The sequence below is a fragment of the Perognathus longimembris genome, chromosome 2 (assembly GCF_023159225.1).
Source record: "Perognathus longimembris pacificus isolate PPM17 chromosome 2, ASM2315922v1, whole genome shotgun sequence".
Taxonomy (NCBI): domain Eukaryota; kingdom Metazoa; phylum Chordata; class Mammalia; order Rodentia; family Heteromyidae; genus Perognathus; species Perognathus longimembris.
Window position 1 is genome coordinate 130035799 of NC_063162.1, and position 27785 is coordinate 130063583.

A 27785-nucleotide genomic window follows, 5' to 3' on the forward strand; every position below is an offset into this window, starting at 1 on the left:
GGAAGAAGATTCCTCGGCCAGCTACATCTTGCAGGATTGCAAGCAGGAGGCTGCCTGGGTGGGCAAACCGACACCTGCATTGGAATGTCTCCGAGCTTTGGGCCTCTCTCGGGTTTCTTGTCATCTAATCCACCATGGCCTTGCAGATTTCTTGGGACTCTGAAAACGTTTGCACTCATCTTTGGGTGGGTTAGGGGAGTCTATTTTGACATGCAAGGGAGACGAATCTGAGAAAGAGAAAGAGAGCCCTCTTGCTGGAGATCCGGTCCTTAGTGAGGATAAGATCCTCCAGCAGGGAACACAATTAGGGGAATCAACAAAGGTGGGGGCAACATTAGTCATTTATTAAATAATGACACCTTATAGCAGTGAGGAACTTTAAACATGAGTCACATGTATTCTTTCAGTATTTTAATTGAAGAAATTCTACTAAGTGTTTGTACATATAGAAATGTTGAAGAGCTAAGTGATGGGTGCTTACCTACTCATTCAAGTACTTCAAAAGAACACTTGGGAAGAATCTTCATAAGTGATATACTATCCCTAAACAGTGTTTGTTAGAGATGTCTAATAACTGACAAAATATCAAAATGTAAAAAAAAGTAAAAATTTTAATTGGAATTTAAGTGCTTCTATAAGATGTAGAGCAATCTTTCATATTTGGATTCACAGTTCAATTATAAACAAAGCTCAATGCTGGGATAATCAAATTCTGAAAATGTGGGAAAAGTAGAGATAACAATGTAAATGGTTCTCATACATTGTAAAAGAAAGCATACTTTAAAATGTGTAAAGACAGTATTTTTATAGTATTTGGCTAAAAAAGTTTTATATTTTGTACATACAGTATTTAAGTTATATGATATGTATTCAGACTTATGATATTTATTGCCAAAGCCCAGAGCTCAGGCAATGATAATATCTCAGAAATAAGACTAGGTTCTGTTTCTATTCAGACCTTTAACTCTGAGTTCTCTTTAAAACTGGGATAAAGGTAATTGAGCAAGTAGTTACATAGATGTGAATCTCTTGGCAAAATGCCAGCTTTGTATACTACAGATTAAAATATGTTGCAAAAGAGAGAGAATTCTTTTCTAGTAGCCAGATTAAGTAAATTCGCTTTCCACATTTTTATGCTTAACTTTGAAGGTTATAATAAATTATATAGGTGAAGTCTTAACTGGACAAAAGAATCTAAATCAGAGCGATGATCAATTTGGGGATTTGATACCCTGGATATTTATTATATTCTATGAAATGCTGCATTGGCATTTGAATGTTGAGTGGTCTTTCTTGTTTTAATATTCATGCATGTGTATTTATCATGTTTTACAAGGTCCCCAGTGAAAAAATATCCCTGGATTGTATTTATAATTGCATTTTAATGAAAAGGCTTATATTTTTAGACATTGTTAAATATTTCAGTATTATGTAGAAAAAATAGATTTTTTAAAGTTCAGAATATCCAAAGAAAGAATTATTTTCTTTATTAAAGATAAAGAAATGATTCCCTGCCCCAAAGTCCTATTCTCTTTTGTTTAAATTCTATTTTACCAATTCAAAGTAGTAACTTGTGAAAAAGAGCACACAAGCCTATTTCAGTTCCAGTATTAAAATATAGACTCAATACCAAACTATGATGCTTCATGTTATTATTTACTAAATGAGGGCTTAGAAATGACAAATGAGCTAAGCTAGTGTTTAAGTGTGGCCATCCACTGAATAGAGAAATTTGAATACTTCTTTTCATATGCTTTTTACAAAGTAAATCTAATTTTTATTGAAACTAAGCCTCTTTCCTAAAAGAGGAGGATAGTTGTGTCTATTAATAGCCAATTCCTCTATTAGCTAGAAAACTTTCCTGTCTGAAAAGCAAGCAAGCAAATAAATGAAAACACAAATTGATACTAACTCAGGCTTCCCTTTCTCGGATTCTAAGCAACAGTTCTTCCTAGTTCCTGAGATGTTTGTGTTGGTTCTTCTTCACCTTCTTATCCATAGTCCTACCATGAAAACCATCCTGAGATACTCACATACTGATTTTACTGGCTGACAGTCTGGCATTAGGCCACCGTCTTCCATATTATTGTAAATGTAGCACCATGGGAATCCTAGTAGCCCAGTTCCAAAGACCAGCGGCCTAGACAATCTAGGCTATTTTGTCTGTGTAAGTGAGTGCTGGCTAAGTTGCAAGTAGCAGTAATCGCAACCCAGATTGATGTAAAGATGAAAGCAAATATATTAAGTAACTGCAAAGTTCGGAATCGTAACTGGATCAGGTGAAGCTTGATCCATAAACCCACACATGTGCTCAGACCAAAGTCAAAGGCAGACTCTACAACAGGCTGTGCCCCCAAATTCTTGTGCCCCTAGCAGCTTCATCTATTTTTTTTTTTTTTGCTTTTTTTGCAACCAAACCAGCCACACTTCACATTCTCCTACCACTCACTCATTCTAAGGAAAGGGAGATTTTATCCTAAGGTTATCCAAAGGTTCTTTTTTGGTTGCTCACCAGGAGAAGGAAAATTTACCAGAATGCACAGCAAAGATGGTCATATTGGCTCTAATTGGTTAAATGTATCCATCTCTAAATCAATGCAGTGGTTGTTGGTATATGGGGTGGAGCAATAGGTACACTGATGTGTTTTATGGAAATTATGGCCCTTGATTGAACAAACAATGTGATTATTCCAACAAAATGTACAGACTGAGTATGAGGAAGGAATGGACCTGCAGAACAAAACCAGGCTGTTAACAGTGAAGGTATCTGACTGTGCAGGAACAAGACATTATACTCCCTAGTGTGAACCGGAGAGAATGGGAACAGGGGATAGTGTCTGGCATCACATAGAACTCACAGCTAGATGAGCAACCCCAAAGCACCATGGACTATGTCTAGATTTGTTTAAATGTCCTTTATTGTATAAGAAAAGGAAGGGAGGTGCGCTCCAGTATATTGCTTTCTAGTTTAGAATTCAATTTGCTAGAAGGGTGGTTTAAATGGTAGATCATAAGGCCCTAAGGTTAAATTTAAAACTATGTAGTAGATGCAGTGCATTGACAAGTATAATCAAGCAAAATATTAAGTGGTATTATCTGTAATCTTGGATAAAAACCAATGAACACAGTTCTCTGATAGCATCACTTTACACATTAATGACAAGTTAGTTGCTTTAAATATAAACAGGTGCATTATTTTCTTACCCTTAATTTGCATGTTTTAAGGGATTCTGATAGTTATGCTGTGATAGAATAATAATTTTTCATCATATATGCTCAGGAACATGTACACTTAGCAGCTGTAACCTTATATGTTTGGGCAGCCCTGGAACTATACACAGCAAATATTGAAATACATTTGAATATTCTGAAGTACTGTCAGTACTGTGTTTTTTCCTTAGTTTAAAAATGTAGAAGTAGAAAAGCTTCTTGTCAAAATATTGCTCCATGGGTCATGGGTGAGTTGTTGATCCTTTTTGCATCACCTCCCAAAGTTTATCGACGATTGAGAAGAAAACTCAACCATTTGGAGCCAGCTAGTTACATATACTATTATGAATTACACTAGTTAGCTACACCAGTATGAGTTGGCTGATGTGAAAGAAGGAATATTCAGATCCTTTCTCCAGGAACCGCTCATACACACCAAGAAAAGCTCTTCCTAAGGAAAGTTGGCTAGGGGAGCTGGAGTCTTCCTTTTCTTTTCAGTTGTACTATATAGACCAGGTGTGATACATTATTTCTTGGAGGAAAACAGCCTGTGGCACAGAATGAAAGGGGATATAACAGCCACCAGGGAGAGACTTACTTCCTATGAAACAAAATAGAGCCTTAGGAAACATGAACCAAGCACTGTTCTAAGTAAACTATATGTGCATATTTAATCTCATGACAACCTCACAAGGTAGATGCCACTATTGTAGCCCTTATTTCATGAATGAGGAAACTAGATTCAGTAATATAAATCTAGTCATCAACTGAGATCATTCAGAAAGGACCCACTTTATTCTGCACACTTAACTACCACAATCATTACTGGACTTATAGTATACAAGTTGACAGTACACAAGAGCTCAAAGAATGTTAGTATAATAAAAACTAGAGAATGTTTCTTCCCATTTGCTTATGTAAACTTGGTGAAGGAGCAGGGAGTGATGGGACAAATAAGAACTGAGATTTGCCATGAAATATAATTAAAATATGCTGCTTCTTGATTTCTAAGCTCCAAGTGATTTAAGTTGACTTGGAGTTTAGATCCCAATGGAGCTAAGGTTGGATTCGAATTTAACATTTTTTTCCAAAAGGAAATGGCTCCGGGTAAAGATCATTATAATTAAGTTAGATGTAAAATAAATACATCCTTTTTATTATTGTGCTTACAGCCAATTATTACATAAGATATTTTAAATAGATGGATGAAATTTACCATTTGTAATGGTTTACATTCACATTCAAAGAAAAACCACGAGGTGGTTTGCCCCAGATTAAAATCTTTTGAAACAAAATTGTTCTAGAAAAAGCAGACCCTCCTCATGTGTTAGTAAAAAGAAAAAGACAGTAAAAATGTAGACCAAGTCAAAACAAGCTAGTTTCATATATGACTTATTAATTTTCAGACTAAGTTGGAAGGTGTAGGGGATAAAGGCCTGCCTGCTGTTCCCTATCAAATGGCCATTCTGAGTCCTGAGCGTGGCTTGACTCCCTCCCCAAGACTTCAAGAAGCCTTCCTGTCTACATTTTAGTAATAACCTAGTACTCATGGTTATAACACCCCCCCCCCCCCACCAAAAGGAAAACTCATTGTCTCTAGTCTATTGCTAAAAAACAATTGCCTTTCGGTGGTACTAAGTGGGGTTTGAACTCAAGAGTCTTTCACTCTTACCACCACTGGAGCCCTTTTATTGCTATAGTTTAAGATACTGTCTTGAGCTTTTTGTTTTGTTTTCTGTTTTTCCAGGCTCATTTCAGACTGTGATCCTCCTAGCTCTGCCTCCAGAGTAGTACTAGAGCCATCACATTGAACATGCTGGCACAGGCCTATTAATCTCAGTGGCTCAAGAGACAGAGGTAGGATTGTGATTTTAAGGCCAGCCCAATAAAGTTAGTGAGGCCCTGTGAAGTAGTTTTCAGAGCTGAAATTGAAGGTAATTTAAAAGGATTTGTTAGGAGGAAACAACTGAAACAGCATTTCTGTTTAATAGGTGGCCTCCCAAACTGATCATTTCATGAGACATGGTGGGGATTCACTGGCCCCAGAACCGAGTTTGTTCATTCCAACACACCATAGCCACGGTTAACAGCAGCAATATGAGCAAGCAAGACTGCCTGAATACACAGTGCTATCATGGAAAATGATTATATGTATGCATTTCAAACAGGCTTAGCGGCTTAAGCAATGTTTTTGTTACAGAAAGAAAAAAAAAATGTTTCAAAATTCCTATCAAACAGGTTTCTCCTTTGCATGGGACCACCTGATGATCAAGCAGGAACCTTCTGAGCAAGAGGCAAGTGCTGTGTGAGGGTGTAACCTAGCCTTAGCACCTTCCCTGCCCTAATCACTGTCTGCTCTGCAGCAAGGGTTCCATGGAGATTTGGGGTTTTTAGGACTAAGTAGCCAGTCTGTGCTCTTCTGGGGAGTTCTTGTGTTTCCTCAAAAGCTAGGACAGCAAGGGGACTCTCAAGTGATCATCTGAAATGCTGACTCCCTGGGGAGACAAAAAAAAAAAAAGCTTTACATCTGTGAGTGAAGGGGGAGTTTGGTGTCAGAATGTCCTGAGTGGAAAGGCAGATAGCATGGGCAAGTCTGAGGTCAAGGACAGCCTCAGGTGAAAGCAGTGTCTTCCCCCAATCTTACTACCCAACCCATGGAATGGTTCCCTTTAGATCCCAAGTTTTAAGAAAAGGGATTGTAATGAGGAACACGTGATAGGAGAAAAAGCAAGGCCTGCTTAATAGTGGGAGTTTAAGGAAAGTTGGAATTACCTATCATCAAAAGCCTAGTACATGGTAGAAAGTCATCATGCCAAGACATCAGAAAAGAATACTTCTTAGAAATGCTTTAGAAGAGGCAATCTTCTGGGCATGGTGGTACACACCTGTAACCCCAGTTACTCAAGATGTAGAAGTAGAAAGTTAGCTCAACAACAACAAAAGAATTTGCTTGTTGTGAGATGTGGCTCAAACAACAGCACAGCTGCCCAGCAAGCTAAGAGCCTTGAGTTCAATCTCCAGTCCCGGGGGGAAAGGTGTAATCAGTTCCTTTATTCTGCAACTCTTTGTTGGTATTTTTGCTGTATGAGTGGCTAAGAAAATTGAACGTTAAGTAGCAAATTTTACCTGATCAGTAAGCAAGTTTTCCCTTTCATATTCATTTAAAAAGTATTCTAATTCTACCAGCTGTAGCCTCTCTCACTATATACAGCACATTTCTAAAGTCTTTAATTTAAAAGGGAATGAGCAGTAGGGATAAACCAAACAGAATGAAATTAAAACAGTTTGGGTGAAATTATTTACAGTTCGTGTAAACGTTTGAAGTATGAAGTAAAATACAGGCAAATGGATTTCACTTCCATTTAATGCATTCACTTAAACGTAAACACAGCATAAAAATTATGAGTTTCACTTTAAACAAACTGAAGTCAGAAATACTAAGGTTGGATCATTTTTTCTTTAATTTCTCAAATATCATTTATTTTCTGCTTCCTTTTCCAGTCAGAACAATTATATAACATACTCGCTTTAGGACAGAATCTGTAATTACAAACAAAAATGTGCATTCACAAGCCCTTTGAAACACCATTTAAAATTAAATGTCGACGTCAAAGTTCTGACTTTAATAGAGAAATTTCCTGACATTCAATGAGAATCATTTCGCTTCTACGGTTGGCTTTACAAAGATCTGAAAATAAAATGTAGTAAACTTATTGCTTCCAGAGTTAAGTTGGCACAATCTATACAAGACAGAATTCAGACAAAAACAAGCTGTACCAAAGCAGTTACATAACCACTCTATATCCCTTATTTTCTGACATTTTATACACCTGTAAGAGCTGACTTTTTACACTTTAAAACCAAAAGGATGACCTTCTATGAAGAATTCCAATTTTATACATGTTTTGATATATACAGAGGATACTACTGTGTTTAACCACAGGAATGATTTTTTTCTTTGCATGTTAAGCAGTAAAATGATTTTTTTTTTGTAAAAAAAATCCTTAGTGTGAAGTTCTGTAGGAATGTTACTTTCCCAGTAATAAAAAAAAAATTCAAAATGTAAAACCAAGAGTATTTAATACTAAAAAAAAAACCTGCAACATTTATTTTACAATCCCTAGAAATGTAAAATAGGTATTCTGTGAGCTTACAGAATCAAGGGAAGTATTCTGAATGTCAAAATATATACGGTGAATGTGATTTAATACATAAGCACCAAAAATCTGAGGAGTTTACAAAAATGGGTGAAACATAGAAGGTGCATTTACTTACGAATTACATTCACTTGGAGGAAAGACACAGTCCCCAAAGTTCATTAGTATTTAAGAAAGAGCTGAATAATTTCCAACTTACAGCAAAATAACAAACACTGCTTTTCATTTTACGTGCACATACAAACCATCTAAAACTTAGGGTCAGAATTTAAGCATTGCCATTCTGCTAGAAAGGTAGTTTGATAAGTTGTCTACATTCTGGACAAGATACTTCAAATACAAGAGCCGTGTAATACTCAAACACAACAGGATGATTTAATGCCCTAAAGAAATTTATAAATCTTATAGTAAACTTGTGACAGAAAAAAGTTAAATCTTCCATTTTTTTAATATAGAATTAAGCATAGAGCCATTTGGGAACAAATATAATTACTTTTTAAATGTGATTCTACTTGAAGAGTTTTCTAAACATGACACTATAGCTTCAATTAACAGTAACAACTACAAAGTCGGATAACATAAATACAGAATTTCTTGGTTGACAAATTAAATTATTATGACATGAAAGCATGCTCCTATTCAAACAACGTAGCCAGTACTGGTAACAATCACATAAGGAAAATGAGCTTGCCTTCATTCTCCCAAGTGACCTCACAGGATTGAGGAGGGGAGATGGTCTGGTTTTGCAACATATCCCATCTACAGCCTTGCTCTGTAAAGCTTATATGAAGCTATTATCACTGCTAACACAAAATCCAGGGCTACTGTCCTGAATGATATCATCTTTATATATTGACTTTTACTGTATGCATTAAAAAATTGGTTGTGCTTCTCACAAATATGATGTAAGTCTTCATAGCAAACATTTTATTTCTTGGTTCTTGAGAAAGGAAAATAAAGAAAAGAAAGACATCAGAAGTCAGATTGTAAGGTAACATTATACATACAACTAGTCAAATATCTTTAACTTAAAAGATATTGTCATCAAAAGACAGATATATTTATAGACACGTGTGTATACACATATATATGGATATATGTGTGTGTGTACAATCTCCTTCCTAAAAGCCTATTATTCCATGATAAGTTTTTCACAGCTATTAGCACACATATATATGTATATATATGTATACAGTTATAGATATATATGTCTCAACATAATTTTCACAATCTGCTCAGTAATCCACTGAGTGTATTATTACCATAACAATCTAAACACTGTACTTCTAGGGAAATGTGTTTCAAAATGGTTCAATGATTTGTTCCAGATGAGGACTATTTACAAAGGTAACTTTTTATGTCGGCAATAAATAATCTTGATATCAACAGAGATGATGCTCATGCATACACCAAGATGGCTGCATGCTATTAAAATATGTACATGTGGTTTCTTCTTTATAGCTCTCCCATTAACAGTGAAAGTGCATTTCTGTCCGTTCTCTCCAGTCTTCAGTCTTGCTTCTGTGGGATGCACCCTTCCATTTCTACAACTTCAGGCCAACCTTCATATTTGTTTGTATCCTTGTTATTCTTAATATGCTATTGGTTGGGAAACAATAACAGTGTATAGTTAAAAAAAACTTTGCAAGTTGCTCATTTGCAAAAACATGACTCACTCTCACTTCAGTAACATTCATGTCAACAATGAGGTCATATAAATTATAGCTCAAGAAATTAAATGAGTGACCCTAGAGGCCTGGCACCTATGTGACAAACTTGCAAAAAAAACAGGTGAGAAACAAAGCCCTAGAGATATTTTTAAAGACTTATTTGTTAGTCAAAAAGTCAAGTTTATATTCTGTGAAAGCTTCAGGTATTTTCAAATGGATTTTAAAATCCAAAGCTTAACTAAAGTTCTTAATAAACAATATGTTCCCTGAAAGTCTTAAAAGGATCCCTATCTCAATGCATTGGAGGGCATAGGGGCAAATGCATAATTTAGTTATAAATTATGAAGTCTGGTACTTTCAAATAAATGACAAGCACTCATGAAAATTAAATGAATATATTCAATATCTGCTTAACCTAATTTTCAAATAACCAGCATGGGAGTACATACATTCCAGTTTCATGTGTTATTTTTGTTATCAAAGTGCTTCATGACACTTACCTGTTCAAAAGGGCTTTTCGTTTTAATGCCCTTCCCACCACAGAAGACCCAGTTGTCTCTAAAACCAAGGTTAGTAATTGATGTGCTCCCCAATTCTGCAATTAGCTTCCGTGCCTCTTCATTGAGTCTTAAAACAACAGAGAAAAAACAGAACAATGATCAGAGGGTACTCTATGTAATTTAGCTAACACTGATTCATGGAAGATATTTAGATCAACAGCAAAATGGGAACTTACATAAGAGAATCTAAACTAACCAAGACATTTTTCTTTCATAGAATATTCCATAGAATATAGAATATTTCTTTAGAGATGAGCAATACAACATACAGGAACTAAATTGCAACTTTATTCTATTAGTATTTTCTACATATCTGTACCTTCATTTAATTATTTTCCTTATATTTAATCATATATATATATATATATATATATATATGGGGTGGCACTGTTTTCATAGATGTCTACTCTGGCTAAACTAAGGTCTTGAGTAACCAAGATGTTTGCCAAACCATTCCTCTGAATCTCCCTCAAGTCTTTTGTAACTTACTTATATGTGGATAGAATGCAAATAAATGAGGGGACTGGGAATGTGGCTTTAAGTAGTGGAGTGCTTGCCTAGCATACATGGGGCCCTGGGTTTGATTCCTTAGTACCACATAAACAACAAAAAAAATTAAGAAAAGTAAAAAAAGATAGAAATATGGATATTTCTAGCATAATATTTTATTTAAAACAAAACAATTTTTGAGACTACAGATATAAAATGCACTTCAGTTATTTGAAAAATGAACATAAGAACCACTTAACAGTGAAATAGGTACAGGAAGGAGGAAAGCAGTGAATCAGCACAGGAAAGTACCATTTCACTGATACCATTCAAAGTTTTGCGTAGATCACTCTAACCAATGAGGGATTCCCCTCCCTCCCTCCCTCTCTCACAAAGGGGAGAGGAAACTCAATAGATGAATGCTATCTGTAGAGCTACAAAAATAACAAAGATAACCAACATGTCACTTGGACAGGGTATTTGACACAAAGCTCTACAGTATATCCCTCAAAAAAGCAGTTCCTCTGAGTCAATTACACAGGCTTGTTCTGCTAATAGCCAAGGCAAAGCAAGTATTATGTTTGCAAAGAGCAGAAAAGTTAGTATTCTTTTAATAATCCAAGCTAGTATCTCTCAACTTCTTTAGTACCCTAACGAAAGAAATACTACGTCTAGTCTCCTTAAAAGATAAATGGCATGCTTTATGTCTTTCTTTCTTTCTTCCTTCACATTGTTTTTTTCTTTTAGCATTTTAGTAGTGAAGGAGCTTGCTGACTTGATCTGCCAGGCAGTGTTAGTTACTTTAGAAAAATGTAAATTGGACTTAGCTGGGCATTAGTGGTTCACATCTATAAGTCCTGGCAACTCAGGAGGCTAAGATATGAAGATCAAGGTTTGAAGCAGACCGTGGCAGAAAAGTCAGTGAAACTCTGATCTCCAACTAACCAGCAAAAAGCCAGAAGTGGCACTATGGATCAAGTGGTAGAATGCCAGCCTTGTATGAAAAAGCTAAGTGAAAGTACAAGATCTTGGGTCCAAACACCAGCACCAGCATCAAAAAGTGGAGGGAAGCGGGAGTAATTGGGAGCCAAAGACATGAAAAGTTAAGCATTTCCAGTTTTCAAAACAAACAAGGATGATTTTAACAACAATGATCCAATAAAACCAATTTTAATTCCTACCGAAAGTCTAGAACAGAAGACTAGGAAGCTCCTGTGGAGCTCCTAAGGATTCTGTGAGCAATGGAGTGCAAAGAGGGTAGCGGTGGGATATGAGACGAGAATGGCTAGTTCATGGCATCTCAGGTTCCTCTCCACTAGTGTCTGCAGTGCATTTCAAATGGGCAACTGAGAAGCTCAGGAAATAGCTTGCTAGGGGTAAAATAATTAAATGGCAGATGGACTGCACACCCTTGGCCCTGTTCAAACAGTCATTTCTGCAGGTAATTAATAGATGAATCTCTTGGATAAGGTTGTCTCTAGCAGGGTGGCCCGATGCCCTTGGTAAACGTTTCTATTGAGGACTTCTATTTAGACATAGGAATACTTTGGAGAAAGTACAAAGACAGGCTCATGGAAACCTCCTAGGACAAACATGAGATTCAAGACCAACCAGGTCCACATCAGCAAAGTTGTTGAATTTAACAAGAATAAACGAATATAAATTCCTTCATCTAAATTAAACAGAAACTCAAGTTCTGAATGGAGAGAAAGACCTGACTTGGCAATGTTATTTTTTTTTAAAGAAAAAATCTGAGATCAAATGCAAAGATTTGAAAATTTAACTTGACCAAAAACTCACATGGGCCAAAAATGTGATGTGATTGTTTAAAGAAAACTAATGCTAAGCTACATGAATATTCAAAGAAATGTAATCTCTAAAACATGGCAAGTTATTGGCTCTCCATTGGACCCTGTGCTAGCCAGGCCACATCTGGAACACTGTGTTTAATTTGCGACATTCACTTCAACAGAGACAATAATCAACTAAAGAATGCCTAAGAAACATAGCCAGGAGGGTAAAACAAACTAGAAACATAATATGATAAACGATGAAAAGAGCCCAAAAAAAAGAAAACTGAAAGAGACATGTCAATTACCTTCAACCACTTGCTGTATCAAGTGACTAGGGGAACATTTTTATTGTTTGGTTAATGACTATTGGGCAGAATTCAAAGCCAGCCCACCCTGAGAACAGAATGTTTATGAATCTTTTTTTTTTTTTAGCCTTTTGTTGGTTTCAGATAGAGAGGCAATGCAGCAAGGGTCCTGGCACCTTTAGCAGGTGAGGGGTCCCATGGATATAATGAAGGAAGTATTCCAAAGAAGTCTGAGCAGGTAGCTCAGCAGGTGTCAGGTAGCCTAAAAGGCCCTTGTTAGCCAAAGGCATCTACCCTGAAACCTGTCAATTAGAGAAATTTGTAATCAGCATGTTAGCAGACTCAAGAACAGCTCCAATTTTCTTAAAGAATGATGAAAAGCAGATGGTGAAGAAAGAGGTGTGTGTCTAGTCAGAAAGGGAGGCTTTTCAAAAATGCTAAAACTTTACATGACACAGGAAACACATTATTCTCTCAGCTGAAACAAAAGAGCAAGCCAAGGTACTCTTGTTTTTGAAAAGGAAAGCCTAATGATATCCTCTTTGGCTCTAGGCAGCTACAAAGAGATCACTGAATTTTCCATTAACATATGAACCTTCAATTTACAGATTTAGTAAGTCCTTAAATAAGATAAGATGTACAAGCTAGGCACTGATGGCTAACACCAGCAATTCTACCTTCCTAGGAGGCTGAGATTTTAGGACTGCAGTTCAAAGCCAAACTAGGCAGGAAGACTTTTGAGATTCTTATCTCCAATTAACAACCAAAAGGCTGTAAGCAGAACTGTGGTTCAAATGAGAGCAGTAGCCTTGATCACAAAAGCTCAGGGACAGTGCCCACGCCCTGAGTTCAAGCCCTAGGACCAGCACGCACATGCACACATGCACACACACACACACACACACACACACACACACACACACACTAAAAATATACAAAATCAACAAAACATTTGGAGACTGTCAAAAAACAGCATCATTTTCCTAATATAAACTCATAATCGCTAATAGCCTCCATGCCACTGACAAATCAATACTTGTCAACACTTCAAAAGACAATTTACATGAAGAAACTACCAAAATAAATTTCAATCTTGAATCACAAAAATCTCTACCTAGGAAATGATACGGTTTATTTACTTTGAGGGCAACACATTTTGTTAAGTATAAAAGACTGGAAATAGCCTGTTGTCCAGCACTAGGCTTTCTGATGAAATAAATGATCAATCATGATACAAGGTTAAAACTGGACTAGGCAGCCATGGACAAGTCTGCTAAGAGGAGCACCTATGTGGGGAGACACTCTTCACACGAGTGAAAAGGTCTGCCATATTATTTTACAAATATAAATAAAGAAAACAGGCATATGCAATCATCTGGCATGGAAAAATTGTTGTCGAAGTTATTTCTGCATTGGAGATGAACTATATAACCTGTTTTCTTCTTTATGTTTTTCTGCATCTCCCACATCTCATTATATCTACAGTTTTGAGGAAAAAGAAAAACTATGAAATTAATTTTACTTCTAGAAATTCCTGAAGCCAAGTGCTAGTAGCTCAGTTTTGTAATCCTAGCTACTCAGGCAGCTGAGATCTGAAGACCATAGTTTGAAGCCAGCCCAGGCAGAAAAGTTTATGAGATTCTCATCTACGACTAGCCATCACAAAGCTGGACAGGAGGCATGGCTCAGGTGATAAAGTACTAGCAAGGAGCAAAAAAGCTGAGCAAAAGCTCTAGGTCCTGAGCGTATGCCCTAGTACAAAAAGGCACACGTGCATGTATACGCTCTCGTGCATGCACACCCGCACACACACAAAGTAATAAAGCCAGAAATATGTTTCCTATACAAGAGTGCTATTGCAATGTTATTGGAGACAAAAACATTTGGCAGTAGGAGAACTTCTAAATAAAGGCAATGCTATGTGACAAACTTGATAGGGCAGAAAAACATGCTACTGACGAATCTTAAAGCCAACAAGAACATAAAGATATTTAAAAAATAGCATATAATATGCTAGATGCAATGTCTCCTGCCTATAATCCCAGCTTCTTGGGAAGCAGACTGTGAGATTCATGGTTCTAGGCCAGCCTAGACAAAAGGTGATACCGTCTTTAAAAGTGACAAAGTTGGCATAGTAGCACATACCTACAATTGCAGAGACTGCTCAGGTAGGAGGATCAGAGTCCAAGGTTGGACCCCAGTGGGGGGGGGAAAAAATTCTATACAAAAGAACACAAGAAAAGAACAAAAAAAATGAAAGCAAAAAGGCCTAGGGTATGACTCAAGTAGTAGAACACACTTGGTAGGCCTGAGAATTGATTTCAAATCACTTACTACCCCAGCCCCCCACACCAAATGTATGATGTATGATGTATGATTCTAATTTTACAATCTATACATGGTAAATATTGATATAGAAAACAGAAAGATAATTGATGGGGAAGGGAAACAAGCAGGAGGAACACAAAGAAATGAACAGGAAGTTTAGGAACAGAGAAGGGCACTAGAGGAAGAGAGAAGGGAAGGAAGTCCTGAGATGAGAAGATAGAGGGACAGAATCAACATATCATACACCTATGTATGAAAGTACCTCAGGCAACTCATCCATTTGAATAATTGGTATGGGTTTTAAATGTAAATTAAGCAAAGGGACAAAAAAGGAAAGATACTTTAAAAATGCTGCTGGTGTTCGTTAGCTGGACCACTCACTCCAGTTCCAATGGTGAACAACAGATTGTAGGAAGTGTTATGTTTGTTGGCTTACTTGGTTGCACCATCGTCGTACGTGCCCATTAAGACTATTGTTCCATCCTGGATGGCCTTCAGAAACTCGATAAAGGGAGCCACATCTGGCGGGGAGGGGGGAAAGAAAATGACTTAAGTAACCATCACAATATCCCCTAAAATACAAATCACTCATGAGACTTGATCCAACTGTCAGAACTTTCTGGTCCTGAGTTATTCTGTCTTCAGTCCCGACATCACTGACACTGGTGGATATGGATAGTGAAGTCTGGCTAGAGCGTAACTAAAGTAAGAACCTGAGTGCTCTCTACTATGAACTAGGGGGTCCACAGACAGCCTGATTCTAGTCAAATTGTGTGTAAGTATTTTTCTTTTACTTTTTCAGGGGGCAGTTCTGTGGTTTGAGTTCAAGGCCTCACAGTTGCTAGGCAGGGACTCCACAATGGAACTATGCCTCTAATCCTTTGTCCACATTGGATATTTTTGTGACAGGATCTCACTTCCTCTCACAGGTGAGATTCAGGAATGGGCCACCATGCTCCTGGGTTGAGAGGGGTCTATTGTGTATGCCTGGGCTGGTTTCAAACCACAATCCTCCCAATCTCAGCCTCCCAAGTAGCTAGGATTGTAGGCATGAACCACTGGTACCCAGCTGTGTAATAAGAACTTTGCTCGAAAGAGGGTCGATTGATTTATCCCATTTCTCAAAGAGATGAGTAATTTTGAAAATGATTTTTCTTTTTTTTGGATGCCGGGCCTGAGCACTGTCGCTGGCTTCTTTTTTGCTCAAGGCTAGCACTCTACCCCTGGAGCCACAGCGCCACTTCCAGGTTTTCTGTTTATGTGGTACTGAGGAATCAAACCCGGGGCTTCATGCATGCAAGGCAAGCACTCTACCACTAAACCATATTCCCAGCCCCTAAAAATGAAATTTTATAAACCCATATACACAGATATAGAGAATTTTCCAAGTCAACCTATTTGCAATAAATAGTGGGAGGGGATGGGGAAGAGGAACAGAACAAGTCACTAAATGTCAAACTGACAGTGGCAAATATTATCAACCTCCTGTGTACCAAGTCCATGGAAACTTCAAAATAAACTTTTTCAGTGACTACAATCTGCTAAGAATGCAAGGCCAGACACCAGAAATCATTTTACATCTTGAGTGTCACACCATCATGTTTCTTGATAGCCCTCAAGTCTAGCACCACTTCAAAAGTAGGGTGCTTCCAACTTACTCCAGTTTTTCTTTCCCCACAGCAGATTCCGAAAGTTTTCTCTCATGTCAATTCAGGAAACATGTCCCAAAGCAAGCAGCTAACAAATTATCCCCATTTAAATGCAAAGAAGACCACAAAGTAACACAGCTGCAATGAGGTCTTCATTTGGCAAGGGTTTTCATGGGGGTGAGGGGGTTCTTCTGTCTCTCATGGGAGAGGAGGGGCTACCAGAGCTTCCAGTTACATGGCTGATTCCAACAATCGCTTTAGGAATGAGTTTCTGTTTTATAAATTTTCTAAGAACAATCATGCCACTGCAATCTAAAACCGATGGTAATATTTTCGGTTAATGCAAGCTTTTGACACCCATAAGTGTTCTCTATGAATATTCTTGCTTACTTAAGTAAGAAATAACACAGAGCATCTTATTATAAGCTGCATGTTAGACAAGCAGAACTGGGTGAGAATTGGTAACATAAAGTTCAGGAAGCTTAACAGCTATTGATGGGAAGGGAGAAAATAATCAAGGAAGGAAAGGGTGCTGGCCAGTGCAGATTTTCCATCACATGTGAGCTGTGGAGTGGCATTCTCCCTTGGGTGCTACTTCCTTTGCTGGCATGGCCAAGCCACCTACAGCTTTCCACTCCTTCAAAGGTTCTAAATACAGAAGGAGAAAACGCTAAGTCTAGTGACCTACAGAAAGCATTCTATTCCTTCTCTCTTCTGCGTTGTTAGCCACAGTCCTGAGGTTGACGGTGGGGGGGGGGGGAAGGGGTATATGTAGGATTATTCCTTTTCTAAAGCCAGACACTTTCTTCGGCATGCCCTAGGCTCCTATGTAAGGTTATTTCTGGACTGAAGAAATCAAATGTGGACAAATGAATCGGCTAAAAATGCTTAAATTGTTTGATAGTCTTCAAATTTATTCCTTCTAAATTACAGACAGCCCTCAAGCAGCTAAAAGTTGTCCTGTCGAAAACAAGACTCAGCTTTCTTTTTCATTGTTTTCCTCAAATACTAGTACAAAAGAGTTAACTGATCATGTCAATTTATGCATATAACACATCTTGATTAAAGTCACCTCTGTCATCATTCTCTCTCCATCTAGCCCATCTCAAGACTCAGACTTCTTGAAGCTCATTTGTAAGAGTAGTTCTTGTACTCAATTGCATATTGCAAACCATTTCCCTTGCAAAACCAAAGTACAGGCAATATGACTGATCACTTGAATACAGCTGTACAGAGCCAAGAAAGCAGGAGACTCAAAGTGAACACCCGCACAGCACCACACCCTATCATCACCTCCCTCACACTTGAGGTGATCACCACACTGCCCCAACACAACAGAGCCATCAAGAACGTACATACCTCCTCCCCACATGTCAAAATATTTCGTGTCCAGCACTTCCCCTGTCTTCCCTGAAAAAGAGAGAAGTCAGATCAGTCATGCCACTGAGATCCACTCCACACTGTAGAAGATGAATGATCTTCTTTACCTAAAGTGCCACATGAATTCAGTGGCAGGGTGGGAATTATTTTAGGAACTTAAAATCCAAATTGCACACAACACAAATCTATTTTTGAAGGGTAACTTTTGGAAAGCCCTATTCATTCATCTTTTATGCCAATGAGAGGCACAAAAAAGTTCACTACAGACTGCAGACCATTAAGTGCCAGACACATAGTTCATCATTTCATCCCAATTTAAGAATTACCATAAGAAAAAAACCCTTCTTAAAACAAAAGAAAAACTCTTTAGAAAACAAAAGGAAAAACTATTTGAATGAAACACTTTGTTCCATAATAAAGGTATTTAAAAATTATGCCTATTTCTCTTTTAATATCAATTAAGTAGATGATTAGATATTGAACATTTTATGTAAGAAAATGAAGGTACAAAAAGAAAATTTACTGGTTGTGAAAGAAGGATAAACCATTTTTTCTGTGCTGTGATCTGGGTAAGGGGCTGGTGGTTTCCAGTCAGCCCATCCACCATCACGTGATACTTATCTATGAACCAGAACAGAGTGAACCCTAACTTCATGGGTTGGTTTTTCAGATTTATTTCCCAGCACTCAATGAACTTAAGGATTCAACGAACTTATTTATATAAATGAGCCCATAAAATTATGGACCATATCAAAAATTTACAATAAATTTTATCTTTGTTCCTCCTTTTACCTACCTAATAGTCCATCATCCTTTATCACATGGCATATCCCATTCCTGCCTACCTATCTTCACGCTGTGTTAGAATTCCCAACAGTGAAGCAACATTTTGGCTGCTTTCTGGCAACTTCTGGGAAGGGCTCTATACAAGGGACTCAGCAAAGATGCATGCTGAAAGTATTCAGACACTACGTCTCCATCAATGGTGCTTTGGAAGAAGGTCGGGGAAGGGCTTCACCATCCCCATTGGTACTTTCTAATTCCACCTCCTGATAGCATTTTCCTTTAAGGCACATGCATTAAAAAAAATCCATTGATATTCATGCGTTACCAAAATTATCACTCTTACCATTTGCCAAGGCAACGTTGATCCCTCTTCCAACATTATTCTTAACACCACTCATCAAACTGAAGGGAGAAAAATCAAGAGAAATTAATTCATATTAGATATTGTACATGAACATATTGCAGAAAGTCACGGGAAAGAAAGGATTATATATACATATCAGTTCATTATATATACATATCAGTTGAGCATGTAGATAAAAATACAAGGCCTTGCCCAGCACTAAAGGCTCACATCTGTAATCCTAGCTATCCAGGAGACAGAGATCTGAGAATTGTGGTTCATACAGTGGGCAGGAGACTCTTATCTCCAACAAACAAACAAATAAACAAGTAAGTGGGAAGTAGAGTTGGGCAGAATTAAATCCTCAGGACCAGGACCAAAAAGAAAAAGGGTAAAATGCCTCTAAGTAAGTATAGTATAGTAGTGAAACAATTTAAAGCAATGTCTTTAAATAACACTTCACAAATAATATGTATCTTAATCTGACATACATTGTTCAAGGGGTACAGTGCCTGAGTTCAAACCTCAGAACTACTAAAAACAGCTATTGGGACTCAAATACTGCACTACTTCTTGCAGCTCTGTAAGAATCTCCATACTACATGCGGACATTGTGTACACGTTCTCCATCATTCTCAAGGGTCAAACAACAGATCCTCTTTTTTGTTTTCTGCAGGGTGAGATAGTCCACAATACTCCTTAAGTAATTAATACACTGAGAACAAGAGAAGGGCAGTATATTTTCACAAATGTCTGCTTCTGATTGATTGCTCCCCAGTCACTATCAATGTAAACCTGCTCTACCCTAGAAGGAGAAACATTACACCACACTCACAGATTATGGCCTCTAACCACAGCCCTGTCCTCGAGATAAGCAACATCCGTTGGAGCTCACAAACTGCAACGAGATGCCACTTAGACTTATGAGGATGACTAGGATCAATAAGTTAGATGATAACCAATATTGACAAGGATGTGGATAAACTGAAGCCCTCCATTCACTGCTGGGAGAAATGTAATTGGTGCAACTATTTGGAAATAAGTTCTAAAACAGTAAACAGTAATCATCTGAACCAAAAATGTATCTAGTATGTACTCATGAAAATGAAGTACTTTTTATACCTAAACATATAAACAAATGCTTACAGAAACATTACTCATTCTACCCCAAAAGTGTAAATAATTCCAGTATCTACCACTCAAGAAGAAGAGGAATAATAACGTGACAAATATCCATACGATGGAATATTATGTAATATAAAAGGAAGTACTGGTACACACTCTAGCATGAATGAACCTTGAAAGACATTAACGAAGTAGCAAGTCACAAATGAGCAGAAATGACACTATTTATATGAAACATTCAAGATAAGCAAATCTGTGGAGACAAAAAGTAAACTTGGTATCTTAGGTCTTAGGTGTGGGTGCCAAGCAGGAGGTGAATGAAGAAGGATGCAACAACTAAAGGGGTGCCGAGTTTCTTCTGACAGTATAAAAATGTTCTAACACTGCTTCTACCTACTACAGGTTCCCAACCATGAGTGAATTTAATCTCAAAGCCATTTAAACAAAAGATCTGTGTGTGTTTTGATCATACGCATAAGCAGGGCTCAACTATACCAAAGAGAAACATCTCAAAATGCTTCTTTCCGCTCTCCACCTTTCAGAAATACACAGAAAAGTAAATGCCACCAAAATTAAGAAGCAACAGTTCTAGGTAACAATGAAAAGCAATGACACATAATTCCCACAAGAGGGCAGCAGCTGATCAATTTTAAAACACAAATTCAAACAGGAAACCCATAATTAAACGAAAAATCACTGGAGATGTAAAATGTATACATGTTAACAGATCCTACTCACATACTAACAAGTTAAGAACCTATTTTCCTTTATCTCTACAAAGGTGGAAGGTGAAATCCCTGCCCTAACCCACACCTCCGACCAAACACAAAGGAAATAAAGACATAAACCAAGTAGCACCAAGTAGGTATGTTTCAAATATGTTCTAGCTACTGCTTCTTGAAATGATTAAAGCATGATGTGGCAAATGAATTTCCAAGCCAAATAAATTCACTTGTTTTGACTTACTCCTCCTCTGCGTATAATATTATAAGGACCTCTACTACATGCTTCATTTTACTTAACCTCAAAGCCAAAACAATCTCGTTCCCTGCTTTTATTGTCACTGTTGTTCATGAGGCTTAAACTCAGGACGTGGGTGCAGTCTCTGAGCTCTTTTGCTCAAGGCTAGTGCTCTATCACTTTGAGTCACAGTTCCATTTCTAGTTTTCTGGTGGCTAATTGGAGATAAGAGTCAGCCTAGGCTGGCTTCAAACCCCCATCCTCAGATCTCAGCCTCCCAAGTAGTTAGGATTATATGATTTACAGGTGTGAGCCACCAGCACCCAACTTTTTTTTTGCTTTTGTTTTTCATTTCCTGGTGTTTTTTTTTAAAGTCCTCAAAATCATCTATTAATTCTTGTACCAAATTATAAGAGTATACTAAAACTGAAGTACCCTTAGCATTAACTTCACAGAAACTGAACTCCAAGACAGGCCTTAAACAAAAGTAATAGTTTGGACCTAAGAAAGTTCACTGGGTCTCTAATCAAGGGAGGAAAGCTGTAATTGCTGCTGAGTGTGGGAACTGGATTTACACCTAGTGTTTCCATTTCTCACTAAGGGGATGTCTGAAATGCATCTTAAACTCCATGACACACAATGCATTAACTCATCCTTGGCTTCATGACCGACCATCTCTGTATTGTTTCTCAATCTTGACCTAGAGTGACACAGCATCACTGCAGGCAGCTTCCCCATAGCTGTGACAAACGATAAGTGTCTCCTTGGGAGCAAAATCACCCCATGGAGACACTGATATAGAATAGTCCTCTCCAGAGAGAGCGGCCTGTACTTAGAGCAGGTGCAAGAAAATAGTTAAATTTCTACTCATGCATTTGTATTACTGACTTATGTAGTTTAGAAAGTATAAAAACCAAATTGTCAGCCAGGTGCTGGTGGCTCATGCCTGTAGTCCTAGGCATTCAGGAGGCTGAGATCTGATGATCCAGGTGTGACTTCAGCTGGAACAGACAACTCTGAAAGACTCTTATCTCCAATTAACCGGCAAAAAGCCAGAAGTGAAGCTGTGGCTCAAGCGTAGAGCACCAACCATGAACAACAACAACAAAAAGCTATGAGGACCTGAGTTCAAGACTACCAGCACAAAAATAAACAAAAACAAAAGCTTGTCTGTTGTGGATACAGAAGCAATCATAAAAGAGATGGTTGGCAGTGACTATGACCCTCCTATTATTATTTCTAGTCCACTTCATGCTTGAACCACTTTTTACATAGCAGTCAGATTAAATAGATGAAATCCTTCAACCTTTCCGCACTCTCAGGAAGTTACCTGCACTTCCCAGAAGGTCCTATATGGCCTGGTGGTGCTACCCACTTCTCCCCAGAGCTCCCCCATTGCAGGACCTTTCAGAGCACTCCTGTGTAAGGAGACACTCCTGTGTCTGCCCACTCTCCACCAGCTGCTTTCCTTCTTATCTCTCAGTTCACAGAGTACATGTTACAATCTGATCCTAGATCTGAGTTCAGACACTGCATCTCCTTCTTGGTCACTCCCACCATACCCTGCTGTGCTTGCACAACTGAGCCACTATTTACAGTCACTTATTTGCATTTACTGTCTAACTTCTTGTCACCCCTCCTAGACAGACCAAAAGTTTCCCAGAGAGGAACTGTGCTCAATAAATACTCTTGAATAGGTAAATGAAAGAATCGTGGGGATTTCAGACTCAACCTTAAAAAACAACGACACAACAACAAAAAATAACTATTTTTACTATTGTATTGTTTCTTAGGCTTTCAATCGAGAAATAGAATACTCTGGAAAAAGCACTAGACTAGAAATTGGTCCCTGCAGGATCTCTAGTGAATATCCCTGGCCAATTATTTAGCACTCCTATGAGGATGGGCTTCAGGACCTGAGGCCTATCTAGGAAAATCACATCAATTATTTAATCTTAAATGACAATGACAGAATGATGTTCGAAATGCAGCTAGATTGGTGGACAGCCTCAATTTTATGTCTAAAGAAGCTGAAATATATTACCAATTCTACATGGCATGCTCACTATGCCAGGACCAAATCCTCTGGCTTCCAGCCCAGTATTATTTATACCAGGTCCTGCTGTCTGGCTGCTTTTTCTTTTTTCTTTCTGACCCATATAATCTGTAGGAACAAAGCCTGCCAATGAAAAAGCTTGTTTTCTTTTTTGCATTAAATGTACACGTTTCAAGGGGACAGAATAGGTCTGAAGACAGTGTGTGGGCAAAGTGTGACACAGAAATATGGTCCTGGTCCTTTTAATTTAGAGTCAAACTTGGGGTCTCTGAAGTCAATCAAGGTGAAAATAGAGGAGAGTGTTTCTAAAAACTAACAAGTTCTAAAGCCTTGGGCTTTGTTACATACCAGTAAAACAGGACTAGTACAAGGAAGAATCAGAAGACAATAGATTAATATGGAAGGAATTAGCATGAGGGAAGATAAGGATCAAGAGTTCTGCAAGAAAAGTGTTGTCTTACAAGGTTAAGTAGTCTTTGATAGCTAACATACTGCAAAAGGGGCTGGATAAAAATGTAAAAGCTTCTATGTTAAAGACACACACAGCCCTGGATATCTGTCAAGTTTCTTCTCTGTATCTGTTCTTTTTGCCTTACTCTTTGTTTTACATAATTAAATGCCAAATTTATTATTTTACACGAAGCTAGGTGAATTCATGCATTTACTTTTTCAGGAAGAGTAAAAATAGACAATGGAAAGTGTTGTTTGCAATTTCAGAGGCAATAACTTAATTACAAGTGAAACTTGGTATGGAGGTAGGTTACTATAAAACCTGCAATCCACACTGCAGAGAAACCACCCAACCTGATTCCAGGCCAGCATGTTATAAGACAATGGTCCTGCCATCATCAGGGGTCCATTTCACACTGAGTAAACTATACTCAAATATGGAAAATGGAAGAGGATGGTTTACAAGGCAAAAGGCTCATTTTCCAGGGCAAAAGCTACCAGCAACTGTCTTGACACAAATGTATTCTCTCTCTGGCCTCTCCAATTCACAGGCCATTAAGTGCACAAACAGTGCCAACAGTAGCTGAAAAACTGAGCCTTTAATTTATTATTATTTTGTCCATTGTAGGGTTGAACTCAGGGACTGGGCATTGTCTGAGCATTTGTACTCAAGACTAGTGCTCTATCACTTTGAGCCACGGCTTCATTCTGGTTTTCTGGTGGTTAACTGGAGATAAGAGTCTCAAGGACTTTCCTGTCTGGGCTACCTTTGAACTCAATAATCAGATCTCAACCTCCTGAATAGCTAGGATTACAGGCATGAGCCATCAGCACCTGGTGAACTGAGCTCCTAATTTTAATCAAGTTAAATGAATTGAACTTTCTCTTTCATAATTCAGAATCAAAAGAGCTACTTGAGTCTAATGACTTCCAAATGGAACAGTCACATCTACATAATTCACTAGAAGCAAGTATCTTTATGTGAAGCTAGACTGACTGTATGCTTAGCCACTCTCTGAAAAATTGGATAACATAAAGCCTCCTTAAATAAATGGGGAAAAAGCATAGAGTGATAATAGAAATCACTGCTCTCAGGTTCTACTAGCTGTAATTTAACAGTATACCTCAGGGTTCCAAACCAACCAATACTTACACATTATCTTCCAAGCAGATCTTGGGTCCTACCACATTGGCTGCACCACTTGCCATTTTAAAGGCGAAATGCTTCTCAGGGCAAGCTTTGGAGATCCCACATTTATATCTGGGAGGCTTTGTAGCTTCGGGGAGAGCAGATGAGATTTGTGTTTTTAGACCGCAATTTAAGAGATTATAATCAATTTGTTTTGTAGTTCAAAGCACAAAAGGACATTAGAGAAAACATACATTTTTAGACACATGCTAGAGAATTTTTCCTGAGGGTTTCAAAGAACCTCAAAACAACAAGGACACAAGAGCAAAACCCAGAACCTCTTGGGGAATGAATTAACAACTGACATCAACAGATCAAGTCATGTAACCTTGGCAATCTTAAGTATATCTTATCCAATTATTCTTGAGTGTAGCTTTAGATTTTAGGATATCAGAGGTTTTGAGTGGTTACATTTCCAATCCATAGCTAAGCACCAACTAGTTAGCTCTAGTTAGCTCCAAGATCACTAAAAAAAAACCAACCAACCACAACAAAAACACCCTAAGACCTCACTATCTGCCCACAGACAGTTCTAACTAAGAATTCTTTTATTCTCCACTACTGTCAGAATTTAAAATAATAGAACTTTCTGAGGCAGTGGCAAGAATAGTTGGCTGTCCAATCAAATAGCCTCCATGTAAATCTAAAATGTAATTTCTAAATCAGGTTTTACTCATACTCAACTGTCTTTACTGCTTAAATACAGGATCTCATAGGCTGACAGCAGGACAGAACAAACCATTTGTAGGATATTGAGATGGAATACTTACAACGAGCAGCTGTGTCCAGCGCTGACCTTGCTAAGAAAAGAAAAATGTACCCATGTTAGAAAGAATGAGCATACTGGCAAATAATCTACTTTTTAATTATCTTTTGAGATTCAAAAAGGCCTATAAAATATGTTTGAATGACTTCTTAGTGTACAATAAATAAAATACAAACATCATATCAGAGAAAGAATAACTTAAGAGTAACTTTACAGCCTATAGTTTATTACAAACAAATATGTAAAGGAAACACAGGAGCAAAGTGGGTTTTCTGAACTGATACTTTACCTTTGCTTTGTTTAGTTATTGCAACTTTAAATCTCAATCATAAAATTATTCTTTAAAGTTACCTTTACATGACTATAAATATGTATTCAGTGAGTATTTATGGTGTTCATAAGTTGTTACTGATGATGGTGGTTTCCATATGTATAAACATGCAGTTATACAGAAACTGTTCTTGGTGATTAGGTGATCAGTTTGGGGATGGAAAAGAAGACGCTAGTGAATGGAGTACAGCTTTAACTTCTCCAAAACAGAAATGTACTGGGTATACTAAAAATAGTTAAGGTCTAAATACTAAGTGAGTGTTATAATTCTCCAGGTCACAGAGGCCAGAAGGTGAAGTCTCACCAATTGCAGGAGATTATAACCTAGTCACTAATTACAATCACACTTAAGAGTTTTCTAACACAACAATATCTGATCTCATTCAGGAAATAATACTTACATCATCAACGTTTTGTGAACAGCGATTTCCTGATTTGGCTAGTAAGTATGCAGTGTGATAAATGTTAGCTAGCTATATGACTATAAATAGTCACTTCGTTTTTTAACTTTAGTACTATTTTTGGTAACTGTGAATTTCCTGTAAATTCAATATTCAAACTGGTTAGCAAGCTGAAAGACAGATAGTGTCTAAATGTTTAAAAAGAAAATGGCCAAATGAAGCCTCATTTACTTCACAGAGCAGTCAGATGAATATTACACATCATTAAAGTCTTAGAGGTAATATAATAATGCAGAAAAAGGTTAAATGTATGAGATAAAGCAGAAAACAAACTTCATCCATACTCTAGCGTTAGTACTAAAACACTCATGGATAAGAATGGAGATTTGAAGGGGGAAAAAAAGGAAAAAAGGGAAAATTTGTAATTCAGGTGATTAGAATTACTGGACTTCATTATCTGAATTATATCAATTTTTCCTTGATTACACTGTAAAAGGGGGAAAAAAATCAATTCCAGAGATCTGTCCCAAGACTCTTTGTTCCATAAATGACAAACTAAAGTCTAGAGCACAATCAGGCTGCAGACCAAAGATTCAAAATGCTCAACATCACTGTGTCCTGAACAACTGTATCATCACACACCAAGACAGAGATGTGAACGGGCTCATGAGGATGCTTTACTCACACTGGATGGGCACTCTGCCAAATACTTTATGTGTTAGTGACTTGGGTACCATGACTTTCTGAGACAAGGAAACTGAAGACACTGAGGTTTACTGGTTTGATTTGTTCCAGGTCATAATTAATAATTGGTGGGGCTGGGAATATGGCCTAGTGGCAAGAGTGCTTGCCTCGTATAACATGAAACCCCGGGGTTCAATTCCACAGCACCACATATATAGAAAACGGCCAGAAGTGGCGCTGTGGCTCAAGTGGCAGAGTGGTGGCCTTGAGCAAAGAGAAGCCAGGGACAGTGCTCAGGCCCTGAGTCCAAGGCCCAGGACTGGCAAAAATAAAATAAAATAAAATAAAATAAAATTAATAATTGGTAAGAGTCAGCATTTAAGGTCATCTTGAATGTAACCTCCAACCTCACATTTTACCATCTTTCAAAATGAGAATGTCTGAGGTCTTGTGATCCCATACAGAAAAACTGTGAGTCTTGGCAGGAGTCAGAGGCCAGGACAGGGCCTATTGATAACCCTCCTCACCAGAGGAGTGAAGACTACAGATAGCAAGTCGAGAAAAATACTAAAGTCATCCACATAAAATGGGAAGTTTGTTGGGGGGGAAATATAAAAGGTAGTAACTTGGTTGGAAAAAGCAACTCAAAACACAGTATGTATAAAACTGAGGAATGGACAAGACAGAGGAATGATGGAGGACATGGCGTCAAGGATTGATCAGGTATCTGACTGTAACAGTATTCATGTACTCAATCACAAGAGCCACTGAACAAAAAAAAACCTTCTCTGCACCCAAGATCTTTATAATTGAGACAGAGTGGGACTAAGTGACAAGTTCTCTATGGGACCCTGGTGAAGATTCAAGAAGAGCAGTATAGTGGCCAGCTATACACAGAACCTGGGATTACACAAACAGAATATCTTTTACTCACTTTGACAATAAATAAATTAATTAATTAAGAGGAAAAAAGAAAAATAAAATACCTTTTACCAAACTAAGATGCTAAACAAATGGCCAAGGTAACTAAGGTAGTCTGGAATGAACATTAAAAATTAAGATTAATTTTTCAACAAGAGATAGGAATCCAATAAAGCTTTGTAGATGCAGAATACCATTTTAGTTATAACAACAAACTAAACATCTTTCCTAAT

General features: G+C 37.7%; 1 protein-coding gene across 2 annotated transcripts in view; it reads right to left on the bottom strand.

Moving 5' to 3' along the window:
* Nucleotides 1–6654: 6654 nt before the first annotated feature.
* The window catches only part of Fam3c (FAM3 metabolism regulating signaling molecule C), a 41490-nt gene continuing 20359 nt past the window's right edge, over nt 6655–27785 (bottom strand). For both annotated transcript variants that reach the window (XM_048340126.1, XM_048340127.1), the window contains exons 4-10: nt 25221–25250; nt 24415–24538; nt 18671–18729; nt 17521–17571; nt 14949–15033; nt 9538–9664; nt 6655–8966 (exon numbers count right to left, since the gene is read on the bottom strand). In XM_048340126.1, the coding sequence (XP_048196083.1) occupies nt 8877–8966; nt 9538–9664; nt 14949–15033; nt 17521–17571; nt 18671–18729; nt 24415–24538; nt 25221–25250 (566 nt within the window). In that variant the 3' untranslated portion in view covers nt 6655–8876. The remainder of the gene's footprint in view (nt 8967–9537; nt 9665–14948; nt 15034–17520; nt 17572–18670; nt 18730–24414; nt 24539–25220; nt 25251–27785) is intronic.